This window comes from Corvus brachyrhynchos, unplaced genomic scaffold (assembly GCF_000691975.1).
Source record: "Corvus brachyrhynchos isolate BGI_N302 unplaced genomic scaffold, ASM69197v1 scaffold53, whole genome shotgun sequence".
NCBI classification, from domain to species: domain Eukaryota; kingdom Metazoa; phylum Chordata; class Aves; order Passeriformes; family Corvidae; genus Corvus; species Corvus brachyrhynchos.
The window spans coordinates 3369391-3389853 of record NW_008237681.1 but is presented as its reverse complement, the minus strand read 5'-3'; the positions used below and the strand labels follow the sequence as shown (position 1 = coordinate 3389853).

The 20463-nt window shown below is 38.4% G+C and overlaps 1 protein-coding gene across 1 annotated transcript in view; it reads left to right on the top strand.

Annotated features, from left to right (window-relative positions):
• Window positions 1-20463, top strand: part of LOC103614118 (ubiquitin-conjugating enzyme E2 E2) — a 205495-nt gene that overhangs the window by 181672 nt on the left and 3360 nt on the right. Inside the window, 1 exon segment of the mRNA XM_008631994.2 lies at window positions 976-1123. Within this exon segment, the coding sequence (XP_008630216.1) occupies window positions 976-1123 (148 nt within the window).

The window sequence follows — 20463 nt, the reverse complement described above, 5'->3', positions numbered from 1 at the left end:
CCTGCCTGCCCAGCCCCTCTGTTGGCAGGACTGTTGCTGGTGAGGTAGATGTCTGAAGTTCTGCATCTTGATTTTAGATGTTATGAACAGCTCATTGAAACTAGCTGGTTGGACTTGTCATTTGGGTAGAACTGATGGACAAATTAGTCCTTGATTAACTCCCTGAGGTGTTTTTTTCACATTGTCCCTTCTTATCCAGTAGCCCCAGTATCCATTCTGAGCTATGAAGTGAACTTTCATAGCTGAGCTTCTTTTAAAATAAAAAGCCTGTGTCTTCAACTTGAAGAAGAAGGACATTACTCTGGGCTAAAATAATCTCCTTGGTTTGTTACCTATAGGATCACACGGAAGACGATATAAAATGGATACAGAAATCATCAAAATAAACTACCAAAAAACACCAAAAAGTTTTGTAAACAGTCCTACTGATAAAAATGTTACTTAAAATTTGGAAATAAAAGCCTTTTATCTGAGCAGCCTTTCTCAAAAATATTTCACTTTAATTTTTTCAGGAGTCACTCCTGTGATGCCTCCGCATTTTTTTTACAGCTTAATCTATTGTGTCAAATGATGAACAGATGAAGACAGTAGAATAATCTATCTTGTTCTGACTCCCTTCAAAGTGTGAAAGAGCTGTGGACCTGAGTTATGAACATTCTCCAGATCAGGGGCTGGAACAGCTTTTTTTGGCCCTATACAAAATAATGAGATTGATGAGACCAAGGCAAGAGGAAGCTCAGAAAATGTGTCCCATTCTCAGCCTGCACAAACCAGTTTCACTGCTGGCCACAGATGCAGGAGGCAGAGTTTATTTCCTTTATTTTGTCTTGCCCAGTCTTTAACCAGCAGGAGCAGAGTGCTACTGTCATTTCAGCCTGGAAAGTAGAATGTTTGTTCCTATGATTTCTCATTGCTTAATGATTGTGTAATTATTGGCTTGAACGCTGCTGTACTTAGACACACTGTCCTTTCCAGGTAACGTTCCGGACAAGGATCTACCACTGTAACATTAACAGCCAAGGCGTCATCTGCCTGGACATTTTAAAAGACAACTGGAGTCCAGCATTAACCATTTCTAAAGTTCTCCTCTCCATCTGCTCCCTCCTCACAGACTGTAACCCGGGTAAGACGAATTAACTTTTGTATCCTCGTTCATTCGTAGTTCACATTTGGTCAGCTCACTAAGATGTACTCTGGTTTACTGGTACCTACTGAAAAAAATACAAAAAAGTAAATTTTAAATGCCATTCATATAAATAGTATAAAAAGAAAGCAGAATTTCAGGAGCTCAAGTGCAGTTTTAGTACTGGAGAATAATTTTTTTTTTAATTCAGAAAGTTTGATCAGTAGAAAATACCTTAGTATGCGCTAATTTGGATATTACAACCAGGATATTACTACCAAGAAATATTAATGAGTTAATAAATATTGAAAAGGAAAGCTTTCATTTAAATATGCTGATAATGTGGTCTCTGAAAAGAATATTAATAGCACTGGCAATGATAGATGCCTAACGCAGACTCTACAAATAATGAAAATTGGTTTAAATGAGGTTTATTCAATATCTTAGGCAGTCAGCATGAGTATTCAAAGCAAGCTGTCATTCTTATTAACTAGCATAGCACTTAACCTCTCCCCTCAGCTCTTTTAGATTTGTTTTATGCCATTGACCACTAGGTCTGTAATTTCCACTTTCTCTTACCCTATTTACCAATGCATAATTCTGACTGTAGCCTTGGAAAATCATAGTATGTAGAAATTACTAACGAATTGTTGAATAAAAATTATGTGATCTGTTTTTATGTCATGAGGGTTGTTGCTGGTTTGTTTTTTATTCTACACTTCAATATTATTTTTAATTTGCCTAAAGGGCTAAAAATTGCTTTGAAAAGGGCAGAATGTGAGATTCTGGCATAATCAGGAGCTGAATTGAAAGCTGTAATAAAATATTGAAATATTTCAAAACTCAGAATAAGGTGAGAGTGGGCAAAAATGTGATTGACTGCTTTTGTTTTCATGTGGGTTTGTTGCTGTATAGAACACTGAAACCTGTGGTATTCCTTTCAGCTAAGAGCTGGAGTGATAGAGTGTTACCATTTTAGGCACATTTATTTCAGGTGGATTGAATGCTCTCTGCTAGCATCTATGAAAGATTGATTTCTGTTAGTGTTTGGCCAAAAATATGAAGAAATGTTTGTACGTAGTCAGGCAGATAGATGACAGAAGTGTAAAAAAAACAAATTAATGTTTGCTTGTGTGTCTTAGAGACCAAGTAAAGAGCTAGAGACTCTGCAAAGCTGTGTAGAGATTGAGAAATGGGTAGTAAATACGTGCTCTCTTGTGGTCACCTCTCTTCGGAGGGATACAGTCATCTTGAAAGCCAGACGCTTTCCAGCAGTGATTTGAAATTTAGAAATTCACTTCTTCCGCCCTCTCAATCTTAAATCTTCACAGATGCTGTCAGACAACAGTTTTAGCATATCAAGTGTGTAAGAGGAATACTGAGAACAGTTCTCCATACTGTATTATCATGTACAACAAGTTAACATAATAAAAATGGGAAGTTTTTCCATTTCACCTCTTGCAGTTAGCCGCCATAAGTATTGTATTGGCCCTCGTAAATAAAACAATTTTATACTGTTTCATTTGCAAATCTTCTCTTTAATTATGAAGTAGTTTTGGATTTTGTCACTGCTTCATGGTAACATTTTCCTTTTTTTGATGAATTAATGCAATTTCTTAATTTGTATCCTGCTCTCACAAGGCACTGATGGCAGGTATTTTTGAACTGCTGAGTCATTTTCACCTTCCTTGGAAATTGCCTGTTTTGTGCTAGATACTCTTTTTATTTAAAAGTGAACTTTGAATGTTAGTGACGTACAACAGGTTTGCAGAAATACACAAATCCTTACTTTTCATCATATTGGCTTATATGTTGCAGTTGTGCTGCCTGTCCCATTATTTTTTGAGACATTTTGTCATTAAAAAATTATTGGTTACTTGCCATCAAATGGATGGATGGATGGATGGATAGATAGATAGAAAGATATGTCACTGTTACATATATCATTGAAATATATTGCATATATGTACACATAAGTAGCTGCAGAAACATGCATATATGTATTTTCCTCTCTGTCAGCTGGGAGTAATTTTCTAATCCCTCAGTCCTCTCTTCATCTAACTAGTCTGCCCCTTTCTAAAGGCAGGAACACAACAGGGGTCTCGATTTGATAAGCAACTTTGAACTCTTTTTTTCACCATTCATCAGCCAGAAGCAGATCAGGTCAAACGGAAACGCAACATTGAGTCTCCCACAAACATAAACACATAGGATGGGCGAGTCTTCCACCCTGGCCTCTGAAGGGAAGAATCAAGTATCAGTTACCCCCTACTCTTACATTTATGCAAATCTTCATTAGAACAACAAATAGGAGTAAGAATGGCAGCTAATTAACCCTCAGTCATACACAGTGATTAAACGGCGCTGAAGCACAGCTGCAGCTTCATTGGCAAGCGCTGCTATTCTTCTCCAGCAGGCTGAGCAAATGAAAAGAGGTATTTGCTCCTGCCGCTCCTGTCATTCACACAGTAATCTACAAAAGCCTCTTTCCTCCCTGGTTATATATCACCGCCTTTTGTTCCCTATCACTCCAGGCAGGAGCAAGTTTGTCCTTTTTAAACAACTAATGCAATCCTTTACTCATAAGCTCTCTCAGACCCTTCAGTCCTGGTTATTATTGATTGTCTCTGTTTTGCTTGGCAGTATCAGCCAGTAAACTGTGTTAATGAAATGCCTGAATTTTGTAACAGCTGGCTGACTTTTTCATGGGGGGAAGGGATGTCATAGGGTTTGTGTATGACTGAACATATGTGCATTATCTGGAGGTGCAAGAGAGCCAAATGTGTCAGAGGGATGGGCCACACTAGCATCCAGTCCAGGCATTAGTATTTTTCTTTTAAGTTGCACTCAAGGCCACAGCACATGTCCCTTTCTCCAAAGCAGGGCTCCAGTCCTGTAAATACTTCGGCATGTGCATGAGCAACCCCACAAAACCTGACAGATACATTCACCTGTGTGAAACAGAGCATGTGAGAGAGTGAGTGAGGGAGTGAGTGAGTGAATGTTTATAGGCTCTATGCTTGAGTGCTGAAAATGCCTGCTTCCAGCAGTGTTAGCTGCTAGGGCTGGCCTATGTGGGCAGTTAGTTATTTCAGAGTAACTCCATGTGTGGACACTTCCCGCTTTGAAAATGTATTAAGTTATGAAAACCTGTCTTGCTTAGAGTAGAAGTCAACTATATTTTAAATGTTCAAGCAGAGCCTGGGGAGTGTAAATTCCCACACTGTCTTAATCGAAAGAGCTTTCAAGTGCAGATGGCCCCTGAGATTTTGTATTTTCCTGAGTTTGAAGTGCTAACCAAATTATTTTTTATACTTACAGAGCTGATGATGCTGATCTGGGTTAGAATGTTTATTTTTCTTACTTGGTCATTGCCATCCTGGCCCTGCCAAAGGTTCTTGAGCCCCAGGAAAAGTGTCATTTGCAAATACTTCAGAGAAAATAAATTATAACGCTGCAACATTTTTATTTGCATGGCTTCCTTCTTCACATTCAAAATCTGAACTTGGCTGGCCTGATTATCCCAAGGTCTGAACAGTCTTTACATCGAACCATGTCTGCTTAACAACACACAGCTAAGCCTTGATTAGAGCATGAGAACAAAGCCTACCTCTCCCTCACACCAGCCTCTTCCCTTCTGGTGTCATCCTCTGGCTCTGGCTCCTTACCATTTTTCCCACATGCAAGTTCTACAGTCAGTGGGGATTTTATCCCTCAGTTGACATTCTGAACCCAAATGCTTTGCTGCTGCTCCTGGCCCTCTTCCCTGCATGGCAGCCATACCCTTCTGTGAGTTCCTGCGATGGGGATGTGCCAGGGGGTGCACTTAGAGGATGAGAGTGGCAGACTGAGATGTGGGCAGCCACAATACTGCTTTCCCACAAGCATTAGGCTGAACACTTGGATGGCAGCTGTAGTCAGAGTAACTGCTGAAGGGCTCTACAGTGCCTCACTTGCTTTGCTCTTTAGAAACCTCTGCCTGATTCGTAACCTGAACTGATTCACAGGAATTTTATACCCACTCATTTTTAAGCAAGCCTTGTCCTATAGCATAAGTGACCATTTTCCTGGTTTTCACTCCCAGTGTACTAGTAAAGAACCATCCTCTTCCCTCATTGTCTTTATTTGCTGCACACTACCAGACCTGAGTGTATGAGCCTCCTTCTGTAAGAGAGGCTTTCTGTTCCCCTGCTCATCCTCAGTGCACTCATCCTTCCTGAATGCACCTGACTCTTGGAGTTCATTGGGGCATGAGGCACAGCTAGACAGACTAACCTGCTCATCATCACCGTCATCCGGGTGGAAATATTTACTGCTCCCTGTTGGATGTGCCTATCTCACTTGGCAGCCCCAGTGTCTGTCTTAGCCCTGTCATTTTCACTGTCTGCTTTTTAAACCAATTGAGTAAAATGGTGGAGAAAGGAAAAGAGGAAAAGGAAAAGAGAAAAAAAAGAAAGGAAGGGCAAAAAGGAAGAAAAAGCTTTTGCTAGAAAAGGGCATTAACCTCTGGCAAAGGAAATGCACAAACAACTCCTGCAGTACCCACTTCACTGGGGTCAGAACTAGTCAAGTTGGTTGCTCTGCTCTCAGATATTTCAGTCACGTTATATTAGCAGTGTAAAGCTGCTTGTCTCATTACTGTTTAAACTCAACCAGAAAGTGTGGGGCGGTTTGTTTAGTGTTACATGTAAAGTTTGCTGTGAACGTAGTTTGGGGCTGAAGCATGCATGTCCTCATAGTAAGTGTACTTACAACAAGAGTAAATGAGTTGGACAAGTAGCACTGCGTTACTTTGATGCAAGACCCATCAATTTGTATTGTCGTTGCAGTTGCTCAGCACATCTGAAAAGTGGACTGTTTAGGTTAAAAAACTCTGCAACATACATTGTAACTTTCAAATATATTGTACCCCGGTTAGAAGTGGATGTGCTGTTTTTTACAAGTACTGCCATGAATCATGAATTTACTAGAGGGTTTCATACTTTGTTAACCCACATGAAGTAATGTGGCTGTGCATTTTAATGACTTACATTTATCTAAGCATAGATAAGCAAAGTCAAAGATCCTAAGGTTATGGGAAGCTTTAAGTGTCTCACTAAGGGACACGAGACATGCTTTTAAGCTTTCTTCGTATGAGTCATCCTTACATTTTGCCTTTATCTTCCCCAGAAACGTCTTTGTTTTTATCACAGAGTAGGTATAACAGGCAATTTTGGATAACATCCTATTGCTCTTTTTCTGTTGCAATTACAAGTTATCCATGTGGTTTGGCATGATTTAGGTCTGCCTAAATTTTCTGCCAAAAGATATTAACACCTGTACATACACCTGCATGAAGGTGCTGGTATTTAAGAAACTTTAGAGATGGGATTTAGTTATTACATTATTCTTTTTTTTTTCTTTTCCTTTTCTCTTTTCTTTTTTCTTTTTTTTTTTCTTATCATTTTCCTAAGGGTGTGCAAGGTTCTGTACTCTTGTTGCTGAGGGTATAGCAGTTCTGTCATTTTTGGCAGAAAAGGATTCAATAGTGTAATTTAATGCATATCTTTGATCCTCAATGGGATCTAAAACAGCACTTTCGAGGGTGACTTTTCAACATAAGCTTAAAAGCCCTAAAAGCCTGAACGGTATTTACCCTGCTACAAAGCTGCTGGAATTGCTGCTGTTTCCAGAACCTTTGCAAAACAGGAGTAGGTGGGAGATTTAAGTCAGACAACATGCAAGGGAAGGAACTGAATTAGCGATTTCTCAGCCCATTTCCCTTTCAGACAGCAGTATACCTTCTTGGAGGGAAATTGGTGTCCTGCTGCGATGTCACTGCCCTGTCCCTTGACAGATTTGCCATCAGCAGCCATCCCCAAAGCCAGCTGTTGGAATTTCTCTGGCCAGGGTTCATACCTCCAATTGCAACATGGATAGATCTGCTGTCTAGAAAGTTTTGAGCACCTCCACATTTTTAATTTGTGTTGGCATTTGGGAAACTTAAGCTTCATCCAAATGTTTGTTTATAGCAATTCCACAATCTCTACAAATTTGCATAAGGTATTGACAGTTATTGACAGAAATACGTGGAATACCCAATGTACAATACAATACCCATAGAATTGTCTTCTGCACACCCCACACAAAGGGAAGTAGGTTCACTTAAACCCTCTGAGGAAAATGCATCTCCCACCAGGAGCTGGAGTGAGGCTGCCGGACTTTGATTCCCACTGACACGCTGTGTGCTCCTGATACTGCTTCGGGCTGATCATCTCTGGCACAGGGACACCAAGAGCCAGAATTGCCACAGCCACTTACAAACCGAGTGTGTGCCGATGCATCAGGTTCCACAGGAATAACTCTGCTTCTTCAGCCAGCAAACCCCCAGCCATACCAACATGCATTTTAATACACTAGTAGAGGTCCACTACATCAATAAAAAAATATCTATTTTCAGAATTACTGAGATACTTGAAAACGCTAGCCTGTCCAAAAAAAAAGTTTAAAAATAAATCCAAGGCATCTTAATAAAGGAAAATGTAACATAGCTGTAATAATAAAATCTGTTCCATGCTGGAGCATTTGGCTCTGAGTGGGAATTTGGCTGTGGTCACAGCTCTGCTATTTGGCTTCCATGTTTGAGCTTTAAAATAGCTCCCCAGCCCTGGGTAATGAAGAACAGGTCCGTGCTCCTCACCACTCAGCAGCCTGGATGTACCTTCTCTTCTCTCTGTTATTCCATATATCCCGATATATCAGGAAGCATGTACTGTACCGTGTTCCTCCTCATCTGGTACTTCCCCATAGCAGAGGCTGCTTTCTGTCAGTGCTGGTTCACATCAGATGTTCCTCCTGCAATTTTTTAGACTTCCCAATTATCATTCCTTCTTTTCCCCTCACCCCCAGCTGTGAAATGAATTTAGAAACTCTGGATGACAGCAAGTTCAAGGGATGAGCCACTTCTCATTTTCCTCATTCTTGTAATTTTTTTCCTTAAAGCCATGATCTGCACGTTTTGCTGCTATCAAAAACTGCTTCAGAATCCAATCTGATTTTTTTCTTTCTCATTGAACATCTTATCAGCTTTTTTCAGTTTATCAAAAAGGACTCCTAGGCTTTCCTGCGCCCAAGTATATGCTGTTGTAGTTTCTAGTGAAAATTTATTTCCTTCTTGAACATTTTTGTCAAGACTTACAGAAAACAGGAAAATTTTAAGTACTCATTATAAATACTCATTAAAATTATACATATTCTTTAATAAACCATTTTTGAGTAGATTTGTCAAATGTGATGAATATTCTGGAAAACTACTGAAATACTTTTAAGTTGGTAAAACAATATTAATTTGTCCAATTTTATGAGGCTGGCTAAGCCCTGCTGCTTTGATTCTTTCCTGGCACCCACAGGCTACCAGGTGCAATGTCACAACACAGTACTATCAGACATACAACAAAACAATCTCATTTTCCCATATATCCTTTTTGTAAGCAGCAGTGGGTCATGTAAACAATGAAATTGCTCTGTTGTCTGAGATTATTTTAATCTTTAGCTTGGAGCTGTTTTTCCTTTTTCTTCGGAGTTTGTATACTGTACTCTGTCAGGAAGTGGGCAGTTTCAGCACAATGGAAAATGCTTTCTTTGTATCTGAAGCAGGAAAATACTCTGTGCCATGTCACTCAAGCATGGCAACAAGTAACACACAGTAAATGAAAGTTAAAGCACGGAGGAATCAATTCAGGGAGTAATGTTTTTTGGTTTGTTCTAAGTTGCAACATAACCTTTCTGCTCGTTTTTACATCTCTGGCGTGAGTTGTCTGCAAATGAAATGAGCTCACTCCAGAGGCTCTGGCTTAGCAACGACAAAGTGTAGCTGCCTCAATGCTGCTGGGCTGGGAGCAGAGCAAATGGGTGTTCTGCATAAAGGCCATCCTAGTAAGTTGTCCTAAGGGAGCATGAAAGGAAAATGCAGCATAAAACTGATGGGTTTTGTTCTGCTCTCAGTGAGTGCAGAAAGATTTTGTCAAAGGTGGGGTTGTCTTGGGAAAAACACGAGCAAAGCGATCCCATCAGTTGCAACAAAGTTCTTTTTTCAAGAAAGTACTTGTTTATCTAGAAGTACTGTATGTTCCCCTCCCTGTTCTGCAGAACCTGCTACATATGCAAATATACATATTTGCACTGATCATATCACAGAATCTAGAGCTGATATTTACAAATTCGTGGTAGTTTATCAGTGCTTTCTCTTCTGATTCCCTTTAAAAGATTCTGTGCTGTACCAGTTCTGCTGTAGTGTGTATACAACACTAACTTCTATTCTATAGTTTGAATCACTTACAGTTTCTCATATTCTGATCTGAACACGCAGTACCAATATGTTAAAGGCATTTAGGCACCTAAAGCTGCTGGCTGACAGCTGGCAGGGTTTTCAGTACTTCCCGTGGGATTTAAACATCTGAAGTCTCACTAGGAACCTCTCAGCACTGCCAGGAAAAGACTTGCTATACATCTGGTCTTTAAATATTTGCAGACTTGTACACCTATATGTCTTAAACTCTGTGGACATGATCTATAAACATGAGATTAAACAGATGTAAATGCAAGAAGTGCAGCAGCACATTATGAAAATTGCATATAGATAAGCATTGAAATAGAATTAATTTCCTTTGCCATGAAAAGCTGATGAAACTGTTACAAGATTTGTTCTTATCAGTTGACTAAGTCCCCTCAACATGAACTCATGACTGTGGGGATTATTATAACAGCAGGAAAAACATTTGTGAACTGTCATCCCTTTAGTAGTTCTCAGGAAAATATGTCTTGGAATATCTCCTAATTATGTGTGCAGGGGGAGGAGGCTTGGATCAGGATTACTATTGATGTTGGCCTAAATCATTGCTCTTTTCAGTTGCACTTTGACAACACCTTATGGGTAGAAGACCATTATTTGTGAGTATAGAGACTTTTAGTGTGTTTAGATTTAGGCTATTCAAAGCTCACAAGACATCATTAAAAAGATTAACACAACTATAGAAGTAAGATTGTTTAGAAATACTTAGTTTTAAACCCCCCATTATGGTTTCAGAAGTCTACAATCTGTTTAAATAATTTTTTTTTCTGCAAAGTGTCTGGAAATATTTACATAAAATTGGTGGGTTTATGTAATTTAGAAAGCAAGTGGTAGAGATTACTTTTATAAAATAAAATCTGGATTTTGTGATCTCCAAGGCATGATACAGTCATTAGCTATAGCTCCAGATGCCAGTCACACACGCGCTTACCCTGTTCTTTTTTTTTCTGATGTATCTCTGCAAAGAATAATTTCTAGAAGGAGTACAGTCATTCTCTAGCAGAAAACCGGTGCTACTCATTGAGTCAGGTACATTGCCTGCAACTGCTCATCCTTCAGTGGGTCAGAGAAAAGTGTAAAAATCCCTCAAAGCACTTCTTTACTCACACAGTAATACGCAGAAGAGGAAATTCCCTCCTAGCCACAGCTGACAATCAGATTATGTGCTGAAGCATGAGCAGTACAGCCTTTGCAGTGGTAGCTCAGGTGGTGCATGGCTATTAAGTTTTCTAATTCATTTTTGAGGTTCCTAAATCACCTTCTAGTATTCCTACACTGTGTTTTTTGTGTGTGCTTACCAATTTGGTGTATGAAGCATCTCCCTTTTAACTTTTGCTAAATGTGTTGGGGTTTTGTTTGTGTTCCTTTCTTACTATGGAAAAGATAAGACCACTTTTTTTTTTTTTTTTTTTTTTAATCTTCTTTACCAAATTACCTTTCACATTTTATTTTGTGGTTTTATTCCATCTCAAAGGAATCACCTTAGATTTCAACCATTCCTTAGATGGAAAGGTTTTGCCATGCTGTTAATGATTTCTTGTCCTTTTCAATAGTGTTTCTACTCCTAATTTGTTTTTGCTTAAGGAGATGTGAGAAAAATTGAACTTCAGACATAATAATACCTAACCATCAGTTTATTAAATGGCATCTGATTAAATCAGAGATTGACTAAAATCCAAATCAGTAAAGAGGCTTTGTACATCTGTGACAAGAAATAAATGTAAAGGGATGTAACTGGCATTCATAAGAAAAAGGAGTCTTGTCACAACACTTAACTGTTCCTCATTTTTATTATTCCTCAAAAAGTGTTTCTAGAACATATAAAATACAGTCATCACAAAATGGAAGTAAAGCTGGAAAAAATATACACTTGACTTTTGGGGTTGTTTTTTTTTGCATGAAACTTATAAAAGCTCTATGATAAATATACATACCGGGCTTTTAGAAGTTTGTTGATTTCTGCTCCAGAAACACAGAGTTTCTTTAAGCTTAGGCTCAACCATCATTAAATTAAAAGTACTTGAGAAAATGCATGAGTGATGGATGCTACAGATACAAAAGGTTACAATTCATTTTCTTTCCAATAAATGTGTAATTTAAAATACTACCAGTGGAGCTTTCCTATGCCCATAACCTCAGAGAGAAGACAGGTAATTTTAGTGCATACGCATAATAAATCTTTGTGTGAACTGAGACCAAAATAAGTCATCAACATTAAATGTTTAACAATGTAAAGTATTTAAATAAAGCTCTTAGTTATTTCTCATATATAATATATAGATTTCTAGCTTAATTTGAATGAGTTCCAAGATAGAAAGTAAACGGCCTTTTTATAAGTAATTATTTTTTTCCTTGCAATGAAATAGATGCATCACTTCCAGGCTTAACCCATTCTACTGGATATATTTTTCTCACTAATAGGACTGTGTATATTTGAAGGAAAAATAAATAAAACTAGAAAATAAAAAAAAAATAGACATTACGTGAATTTTCTAATCTCAGAATAATTCAATCTAATATTCATTATTCCCAGTTAGTACAAATAGCTCAAATCTCAGATGGAGTAAACTGGCATCAATCCTGCTGAGCTTTGTACTCCAGATTTTTCATTTAGACTTTGTTCCATTTTACTAAGTGGGGGTTTGTTTTGTGTGTTTGTTGTTTTTCTTTTTCCCTGTGTACCTTTTTTAACATGAAGGCAAGAACAGATTTTCAAATTTCTTGCCATACGTTTCTAACTGCCTAAGAACCACCCTCAGGACCCTAATTAGCACAATTATTTTTAAGACTGATTCTTCCTGTTCTTAAAATACAATTATTTTTGTTTCACCATAGAAATCCCACTACTCCACATTCTTTAAGCTCCTGAAAAGAAGCCTGCTACATTTGGCCAAGAGATTCCCAATAAGAATGTAGAGTCAGTCCTGAAAAGTGAAATTTATAACCCTGGATATGTGAGCTATTAAATCATTTAGTCTCTCACTTTCTTGAGTAAGATTTCAGAAATTAGTATTCCTGAGTCACTCAGATTCTACCTTCAGAGATGATTTACACCTCTGCAAGACATGTCTCTCCTATTTTGCATGGCTAATTTTCTACATTATTCAGCAGGGGAGGAGGAAACAGTTGTTTGTTTTTTACAGTTTTGCAGATCTATCAAAGGCAACAAATAAAACAAATTATATGCAGTGTGTGTTTCAGAATCCCTATTTTCACAGCAAATTAAGTTCAGGTGCATTACATGGAGTCATAGACAGCTACTTAAATACCAAAATATATGGTGCAGTTGTCCCAAATTTAAGAATGGGCTGTACTGTAAGATTTCACATTCATGTGGGATACAGAAATAAGAGCTTTGATTAGGAAATTGTAGAATTTTCTATCTGTACAAGGCTTTAAAAAAGGCCCTTCTATGTGTGGAGTGGAGCATTGCAACTCCAAGATGAATTAGATTTCAGAAAATTCTCAAGGGCTGGAATCCTCATTGCTTGGGTTTTTATAGTATTGATTAGGTAAAGTGGCTGTATAAAGTGGCATGAAAGTAGAACTTACTGTAAGACATAATATTATATTAGCAAAAGGAATTCCTTCATGACCTTCCATGTCTTTTCATCTCTACCTTGTATAGCTTGTTTCTACAGCTCAGTCTTGGGACTCTTTATGCCAATGCCTGAAATCATTTTGCAAACAGATTATCATTTAGTCAGGCATGCCAGTGGAGTCAATGTGACCCCTCAGGCAGGAAAGATAAGATTTCCAAATAAAGTTATTTTAACTGTTACTAAATATGAAATTATTGCTGTAAAATATCACAAATTCAATCTTTTTTCAGCATTGCCATGTAACTTCATTGCAACTAATCCAGGAGCAAAACTTGCCTACATGATGAGTACTAATTATTTGTTTAACCTGTTTTTTTCTTTCAGTCCTGTTAGAGCCTGGTCATAATTAGGCATAATTATATTCATGTTCTGAAGTTTATCTAGAAGTGGATAGTCCAGTTGGTTGCTAAAATGGGGTTGTTTTCTCACTCACCTGCTGATTCCTCAGTCACTGCCTGTATAGGGAATGGAGAGGCCTGACTGTTTTTTGTGTTACTGAGTAACAGTAAGAGGTGTGTTCATGCAAGGCACACCTAAGTTCCTATTCCTGTTCCAATGGATGTTTAACTTGCCAAGGGATTTCAGGCCCTGGACTATGAAAGAGTTTTATTTAGTAGGCCTTTAGAAGGGATAAAATTCTTCACTAACCCCACCTTTTGTAAATAAAGGCCTCTTGTATTCTTTTGACATTTTTATGGCATTCTTAATAGCAGTTTTGGATTTAAATTTGACAAATTAATAATGAGATTTGGATTAAATTTGACAAATTAATAATGAGATTTAATAGGACAAGAAGGGGAAAATCAGATTAAACCAAAAGAAGCAGCATTCATAACATATGTAAGCTTTTCTATTTTCTAAAGATGAATTGCAATAAAGGTAAAAAGGGATAGATTCATGAGCAGGATTCAGATGACTCCTACATCTGACCTGAAAGGGGTATGTTTAAGTTGAAGATTTTTGATATTGCTCACACTTAAACACTCTTCTAAGAGTGACGATGGCTTTAGGACTCATTTTCCTCTCAGTGTCTAAAAGACCAGACCATGCAGTAACACCTCCTCCCCTCCCTGTCCTCTGGGAATCCACAGGGTAAGTGGGTCCCATAGGACCTCCTGGTTTTCTTGCAGAGCAATCTACCTTTGGTACAAGTGATTATAGGATGTCTAAGGCCGCACAAAGCATGGTCACACAGAAGAGCCTTACCCACCGTTGCTTAGGTGTTAAACTCTTTGTTCAGGATGTGTAAGACCCATAGGTCAATCCTTTGCCTGGAGGAGGTGATTAGGTGGAAATAAGGAGGGACAAATCCAGAAGAAAATTGGTTCCATTATCTTTAGATGGAAGAAATGCCAAACACATGAGCATTCCTACAGAATAGCTATCCCTCCCTTAGCAAGTCTTCAGACACACAAAAAAAAATCACATCCATGGTGCTTTTCTGAAAATACAGTTATGACCCTATGAATAAAAGCCAGCTTAGTTATGGGTCTCAGCATTTTGTTTGTTTGACAGCATGTTGAGGTCCGAGGGCTGTGGTTTTCTTATTATCCACTCACAGCCATCTTCCACAAGGTAAATGCATATTGCTGTAACTTCTTCAAATTTTATCAAACCACATGCCATGTAATGTCTTTCAAATTAAGTTCTACAGTTACTAACACCTTTTTATTAATTTTTTTCTAATAACAACGACTGCTTCTCAATTGAGTTTGTTACTATGAACAGATACATTGCTAATGTGTCTGTGCTTTTAATATTGAGACGCATCCAAGCATCAAAGTGAAGTGTGTTATTTCGGAATTTTAATTGTTCCAGCATACTGGCACTTCTAATAGGTGCATGTTCTTCCTTAATTAAAGACAACTCTTCAAGATCAGTACACTGTGCCTCGCTGATCTGTGATTGCCTCAGCTAACTCCCAGTCAGCCAGTGAAGTTTATAGAAATCCTGCTAAAAACTGAAGACTGAAAAAAAAAATCTTTCTCTTTAAACAAGAATGATTTCCCTTGGCAAGATACAGAGATGAATCACTGCCAACACTTTCCTTTAAGAGCTGCGTTAATAAAATTGGGCCAGATAATACTCCTTATTTCTGAAACATCTTTTTCTTAGGCAGCCTCATATTTCACACAGGTCTGTGGTAGGTAGCCTGACAGCAATCAAACATAAGTCTAGAGAGAGGAATGAATTTCTCCCTCCATGCTTACAAAATGGATATTTTAGTAAATGGATGTTTCCTAAACTAGATTTGCAGAGCTCTTTTATTTTTGAAGATAGGTATCATTTTTTTCTCCAGAGAACAATTTGGACATCAAGTAATCAAGTCCAAACTGCGTATGCCTTAATGTTTGTGTAACTGCAATTACTGTGCAAACTTAACAGTCAAATGTGTTTCTGACAGTTCTACAGAGCTCAAAATTTAGAGTCAAGTCATGGATAGCAGTCTTTTTGTGATATACATCTGTACAGCCACATTTATGAAAGTATCCAGATACCTTGCAGTTTTTAGCCTGGGTGATGGAAAAGCTTTAGTCCAGCTTCACAGATGGGAAGCTAAGGCACCACTGTAAGACCACTTGACTTTCTTCCTATATACATTAAAATGTTTCTATTGAATGTTGAGGAGGGACCAGACATACCTGCAAAACTAGTTCCTGAAATGAGAAGCTGACTTGATTATGTCATATTGTATGGTTTCTACTGTAAACTATAATTTCTAAAATTAATATAGCTTCACTGACTTTTTTCCTAGTAGACATTTCATCTTTCTAGAATTTGCTCCTTTCTCCTCTAGTGACAACCATTTTTCTTTACTGAAACAATTAATTTTATTTGCTCTCCTTTTTTACTACAGTATTTATTGATCACTTTACCATTCTTCTGTATGGCTTTCAAAGAGCCTCGCAGACGGTTAAATACATTCTGTGTGGATAGTTGAAACTGTGATTTTGTGAAAGTCAGGAATAAATTGTAGTTCAGCTTGTAGGCTGTGTAAAGCAATTCAGAGCCCTGCTACCACCCTTTGTTCTGCCTTGAATCACGCTGTTGTTCCAGTTCGTGCGCGTGTGTTGATCAGGCTCCCGACCGCGAGCTTGTTTTATTGCCGCACAAACAGGGATTAGTGCTGCCGCACTCCTTTTCACTCGTGCCCTGGGTTTGAGCACTCTTTTCAAAGGTGAAAGGTTAGTAGAGTAATTCAGTGTGCCACTTCACCTGTCTCTGCTTCCAAAGAATTACTCAGTCTGTGCATTATTATTAATGATAGAAAAAGAGAGCAACACTGCTGCTCTATGATCACTATGATGCATTTCACATATCTCATTTTCTGTATCACGACTCGCAGTATCCTTTACATGGTCTTCTAGGAGTTCACTGAGTTTGAAACAGGTGATATGTGGCTAACTATGAAAACTTCCCGAGGCAAAGTGACACTATAAATAAAATTACTCACAAACAATTCATCTTCTCTTAATCCCTTCCTCTTGGAGTACTAAATTGTTCCGTGACATATGTGGTATAGCATGTCTCACACTGCCTTTGCAGTTTGCACTGGCTCGTCTTTTTGTAACACCAACCTGGATACCACTGAAAACAACATAAGAAAGTATAATTATATATTAAATAATTTTTAAATTAAGTTTAAGGGCGGTTTTGGTGTGAATCAAGCTGTCAGCATTTGCTGTTAAGAAAACTGGTGTTTCAGTAAAGTGTTAGTTTCTGCTGTTGCCCCAATCCTAATTTTTTTGTTTGTTTGTTTACCTTTTGGGACGTAAAGGTTGGTACAATATTAAAAGCTACAAAAATTGGATTCAAAAATCTTGGCTTTCACTGCAAGCTAGTATGGAAATATATTCTGTCCTGCACTGCTATTTGCAATGAAACCACCAAACAAACTGTAGTCACTGGAGATATAAATTTTTGTTCTGGGGAGGTTTGATTTTGGGGTAACCAATCCTGCCTGTACTGCTGTATAAAGATGACTCCAAGGCAGGTATCCTGTAGATGACATACAGAGCACATTATCTTTTCCATAAAAAAAAAGCTCAAGCACTCCACATTTTTTAATTGAAAAACAAACACAGTATATCTGGAAAGAGAGGCTGTCCTAAAAGAAACAAACAAAAAAAAGTAGTGTTACCTAAACCAAAAACTCTTCTAAATGTGTAACTGAAGTTAAAATAACTAGAAAAGTACTTATTTGTTTCTTATCGCACATCCTGTCCAAAGAATAGGAAACATTTAATTTTTGCTGACTGATGTTTTAGTACAGATAGTTCTGTAGAGCCTCTCAATGGGATGCTCTCACAGCTATGAGCAGGGAGTTGTTTAGTTCAGGAGAAGGACTGACCTTTCAACTTACATCTAACCTTTGGAAATTCTTCCACTTTAATTCTGCTCTTTAGCTGGAGCCCAACTCTTTACAACCTGATACAGAGCTGAATCTAAACCTCGACCAAGAAAAAAGTCCATTCTAAATATCTGGCTGAAGAAACTGTGAGATTTTTATAGGGCTGTGGGTTTTTTAGGTTTTAAGGTACTCCAGAAGTCTTTCTGAGAACCTGCTTGTGGTGGTGTAATAACTGGCTCCATCAGCTGTTCTCTATTAAAACTGCAAAATACTGCAATGGAAATATAATTCTGCTTTATATATGCTCATATAAAATATATAAAATGCATACAAACACCCCTAATGTACGTTTTAAGTCTAAATGTGTGTCTCTTTAACCATGTTGGCATTACCAATTGGAATTTCATTGCATATTGTGTGGTTGATGGGGAAGGCACATTGAAATCAAGCTGTTAAACACACCATCTCCATTTTTTATTTCACTAGAGTATGTTTGCTGTATTTTTAAAAGAGCATTGCAAAGCCCAGGAGATGAATTCTGCTCTGAAATTGCTATTTGCTGACATAGAAATAGCTGTAAAAATACAAGCCGAGAAAAATACAGTGTAGCAATATATTTTCATTTATTTGGGGGGAAAGTAGTTTTAAAGAAGAATTATAGTCTGTCTTCTGAATGATAAAGCAGTTTAACTGGCATTAAACACAGCTGAAATTTTGTAATGACCAAACCTCAGCTCATCCAAATCCCCAATAGCATTAACTCCTTAGAATTGAACTGTAAATTTGATTAGCCTTACAACAGACATGAGACACAAATGTTCTTCCTTATACAGTCATATTAAGTGGCTGCAAAAGAAGATGACAAGGTATTGTAGAGCAGTGCATCCAACCTTTTTAAGCTAGGGACAAGCTCCAGCTCACCCAGCTTTCAAAACCACATACATACAGGGCAATTTCATGAATTCTGATATAACATGAGGATTACATATGGTGAGGTGAGGAGGGATTTAGCAGCTGCAGTCTTCCAATAAATCATCCTAAAGATTTTTTTCATAGTCCAGTTCTTTTGATTGACATTTTCCTTGTAAACTACATTGCTGAACCATAGCTCCTGTCCTTGCCTGTATAATATGGTGCCTTTTTTATATTTTTTCGTCGCTCGTGCACTGTCCTCTAACATGAGATTTGATGCTGTAATTCCTGGTGTGTTAATATTTTGCATGGCATTAATCAGAGTATGGGATAAAAAATTTCCTTTACATAAATTAAAGGTTATAGAGGCATCCTAGGGCAGGTTTTTAGAAGTTCAGAGTCTGAGATTGGAAGGAACAGTAAACTACAAGGCCTTAAAGATTTCCAGGTCCACAGAGTTGCAGCAGCTCCTCTGGTGATCTGAGGGTGTGTGCCAGGACAGGACTTCCCGTGCTCCCTACATGTGGCTATCACAGGCAGTGCCACCTGCAAACCTGCTCCCGGGGTCCAGTGCTGCTGAGTGCCACACAGGATCACGGGTCACCTTGCCTCATCCTGGCTGGCACAGCCACCAGCACCCCAAAGGCTTGGAAGCCCATTCCAGCCCACAGGACAGGGAAGGAGTTGTGCACAGAGGGTGCCATCCCAACTCTCAAGCCAGCCACCATGGTTCTGGTGATCCAAGAGTACATTTCTCCTGCCAGGACACAAGTTGCATAGATACGCTGTTTTTATTAATTTATTGTGGGTTTATTTTCATTTCTTTCACTAGGTTCGGTAACACATTTCTGGCATAGCTTTATACTCTTATCCCCTAGTTATTGTTGTCATTTGGACACAGTCCCGTTTAGTCAATTTGTGAAATGCAGCCTGATTCATTGATGAATCATGCTACTTCTTTAAGGAAAAAAAAAAAAGGAGAGAGCACTACAGTAGTTTACTAATTACAGAAACAATAAAACCACAGGTATATACAAATGGAAAATAAGAAACAGTTTTCTGGTAGTGAGAAATGGAAACCAGGGGAAAATGTTATGAATTTTGGGATCTGGTTTTTCTTCTCATCTCTTAATTAGATAGTTTATGCAGTGGTTGTTTTATAAATACATATTTGGCCTTACTAATGGATATTTCACAATACCCCTTAAACAGTGCAGCCCAGCTGAGCACCAGGTGGTGCTCAGCCATGTGCTACATAGCTTAGGGGGGTAAATGGGGACCATTATTTCTTCCTCATACTTGGTATTTTGTAGGATTTCTTCCTCATACTTGATATTTGGTAGGACTTGGCTACTATAAAAAAGGCTTGTGCATGTTGGGAGTTAAATCTTTTAATTGTTTTAATTAAGATGCTTCAATTTATCTTGTAATCTCAGTGTTATGGCCTGTCACTGCGAATTACACAGCAGTAGTGACTCATGACTCATGAAGTGTTGAGATGTGTCTCCTAGGGCCTGCTGGCTGGCTGGAGCTGCCCACACAGATGCAGGGAGAGCCCGATGGCATTTCTGGAGCTCGCACACTGTCCTTACATCCCATGGCACAAATGTGGCGTGCTGCTTCAAACTGGCCAGTGTGCCCCTGGTTGGGTGGCTCTGGTCTGAAGTTTAAATGGCCCTCATTGCCAGCTGTCCTGGCTTCTCAAACAAAGCAGTTGTGCCTCCTGAAGGCTTCACAGCAACTGCTAAAATAAGCCAGTTCTTCAAACACCTACTGAAGTGTCCTTTTTGAAGTCCTCATAAATATCTATGTATAACACACCTCCAGACCCTCTGACAGAGATGTGAAATAGCTGAGCCTTGCTGTCAGTAACTATTTTTCTATTCCTTCAGTTTGCAGTCTCAAATGAGCAAGTGGCTTTCTCAAACTGTGGGTTTGGTTTTTTATTCAATATTGTTATAACCAATAAAACATACAGCCAAATTGAAAAAAATCAATGTAATTTCTCTAATTACTGATAGTACCTTTTAGTAGCCTTTGCTTGGCAGCTGGCTGTGGGTGCAGCTGGTCCTGCTCATGCTACAGCAAGCAAGGACCTCTCTTTGCTTCCACAGTCCTGCTTCATACAGGCAGACACCTGCAGAGG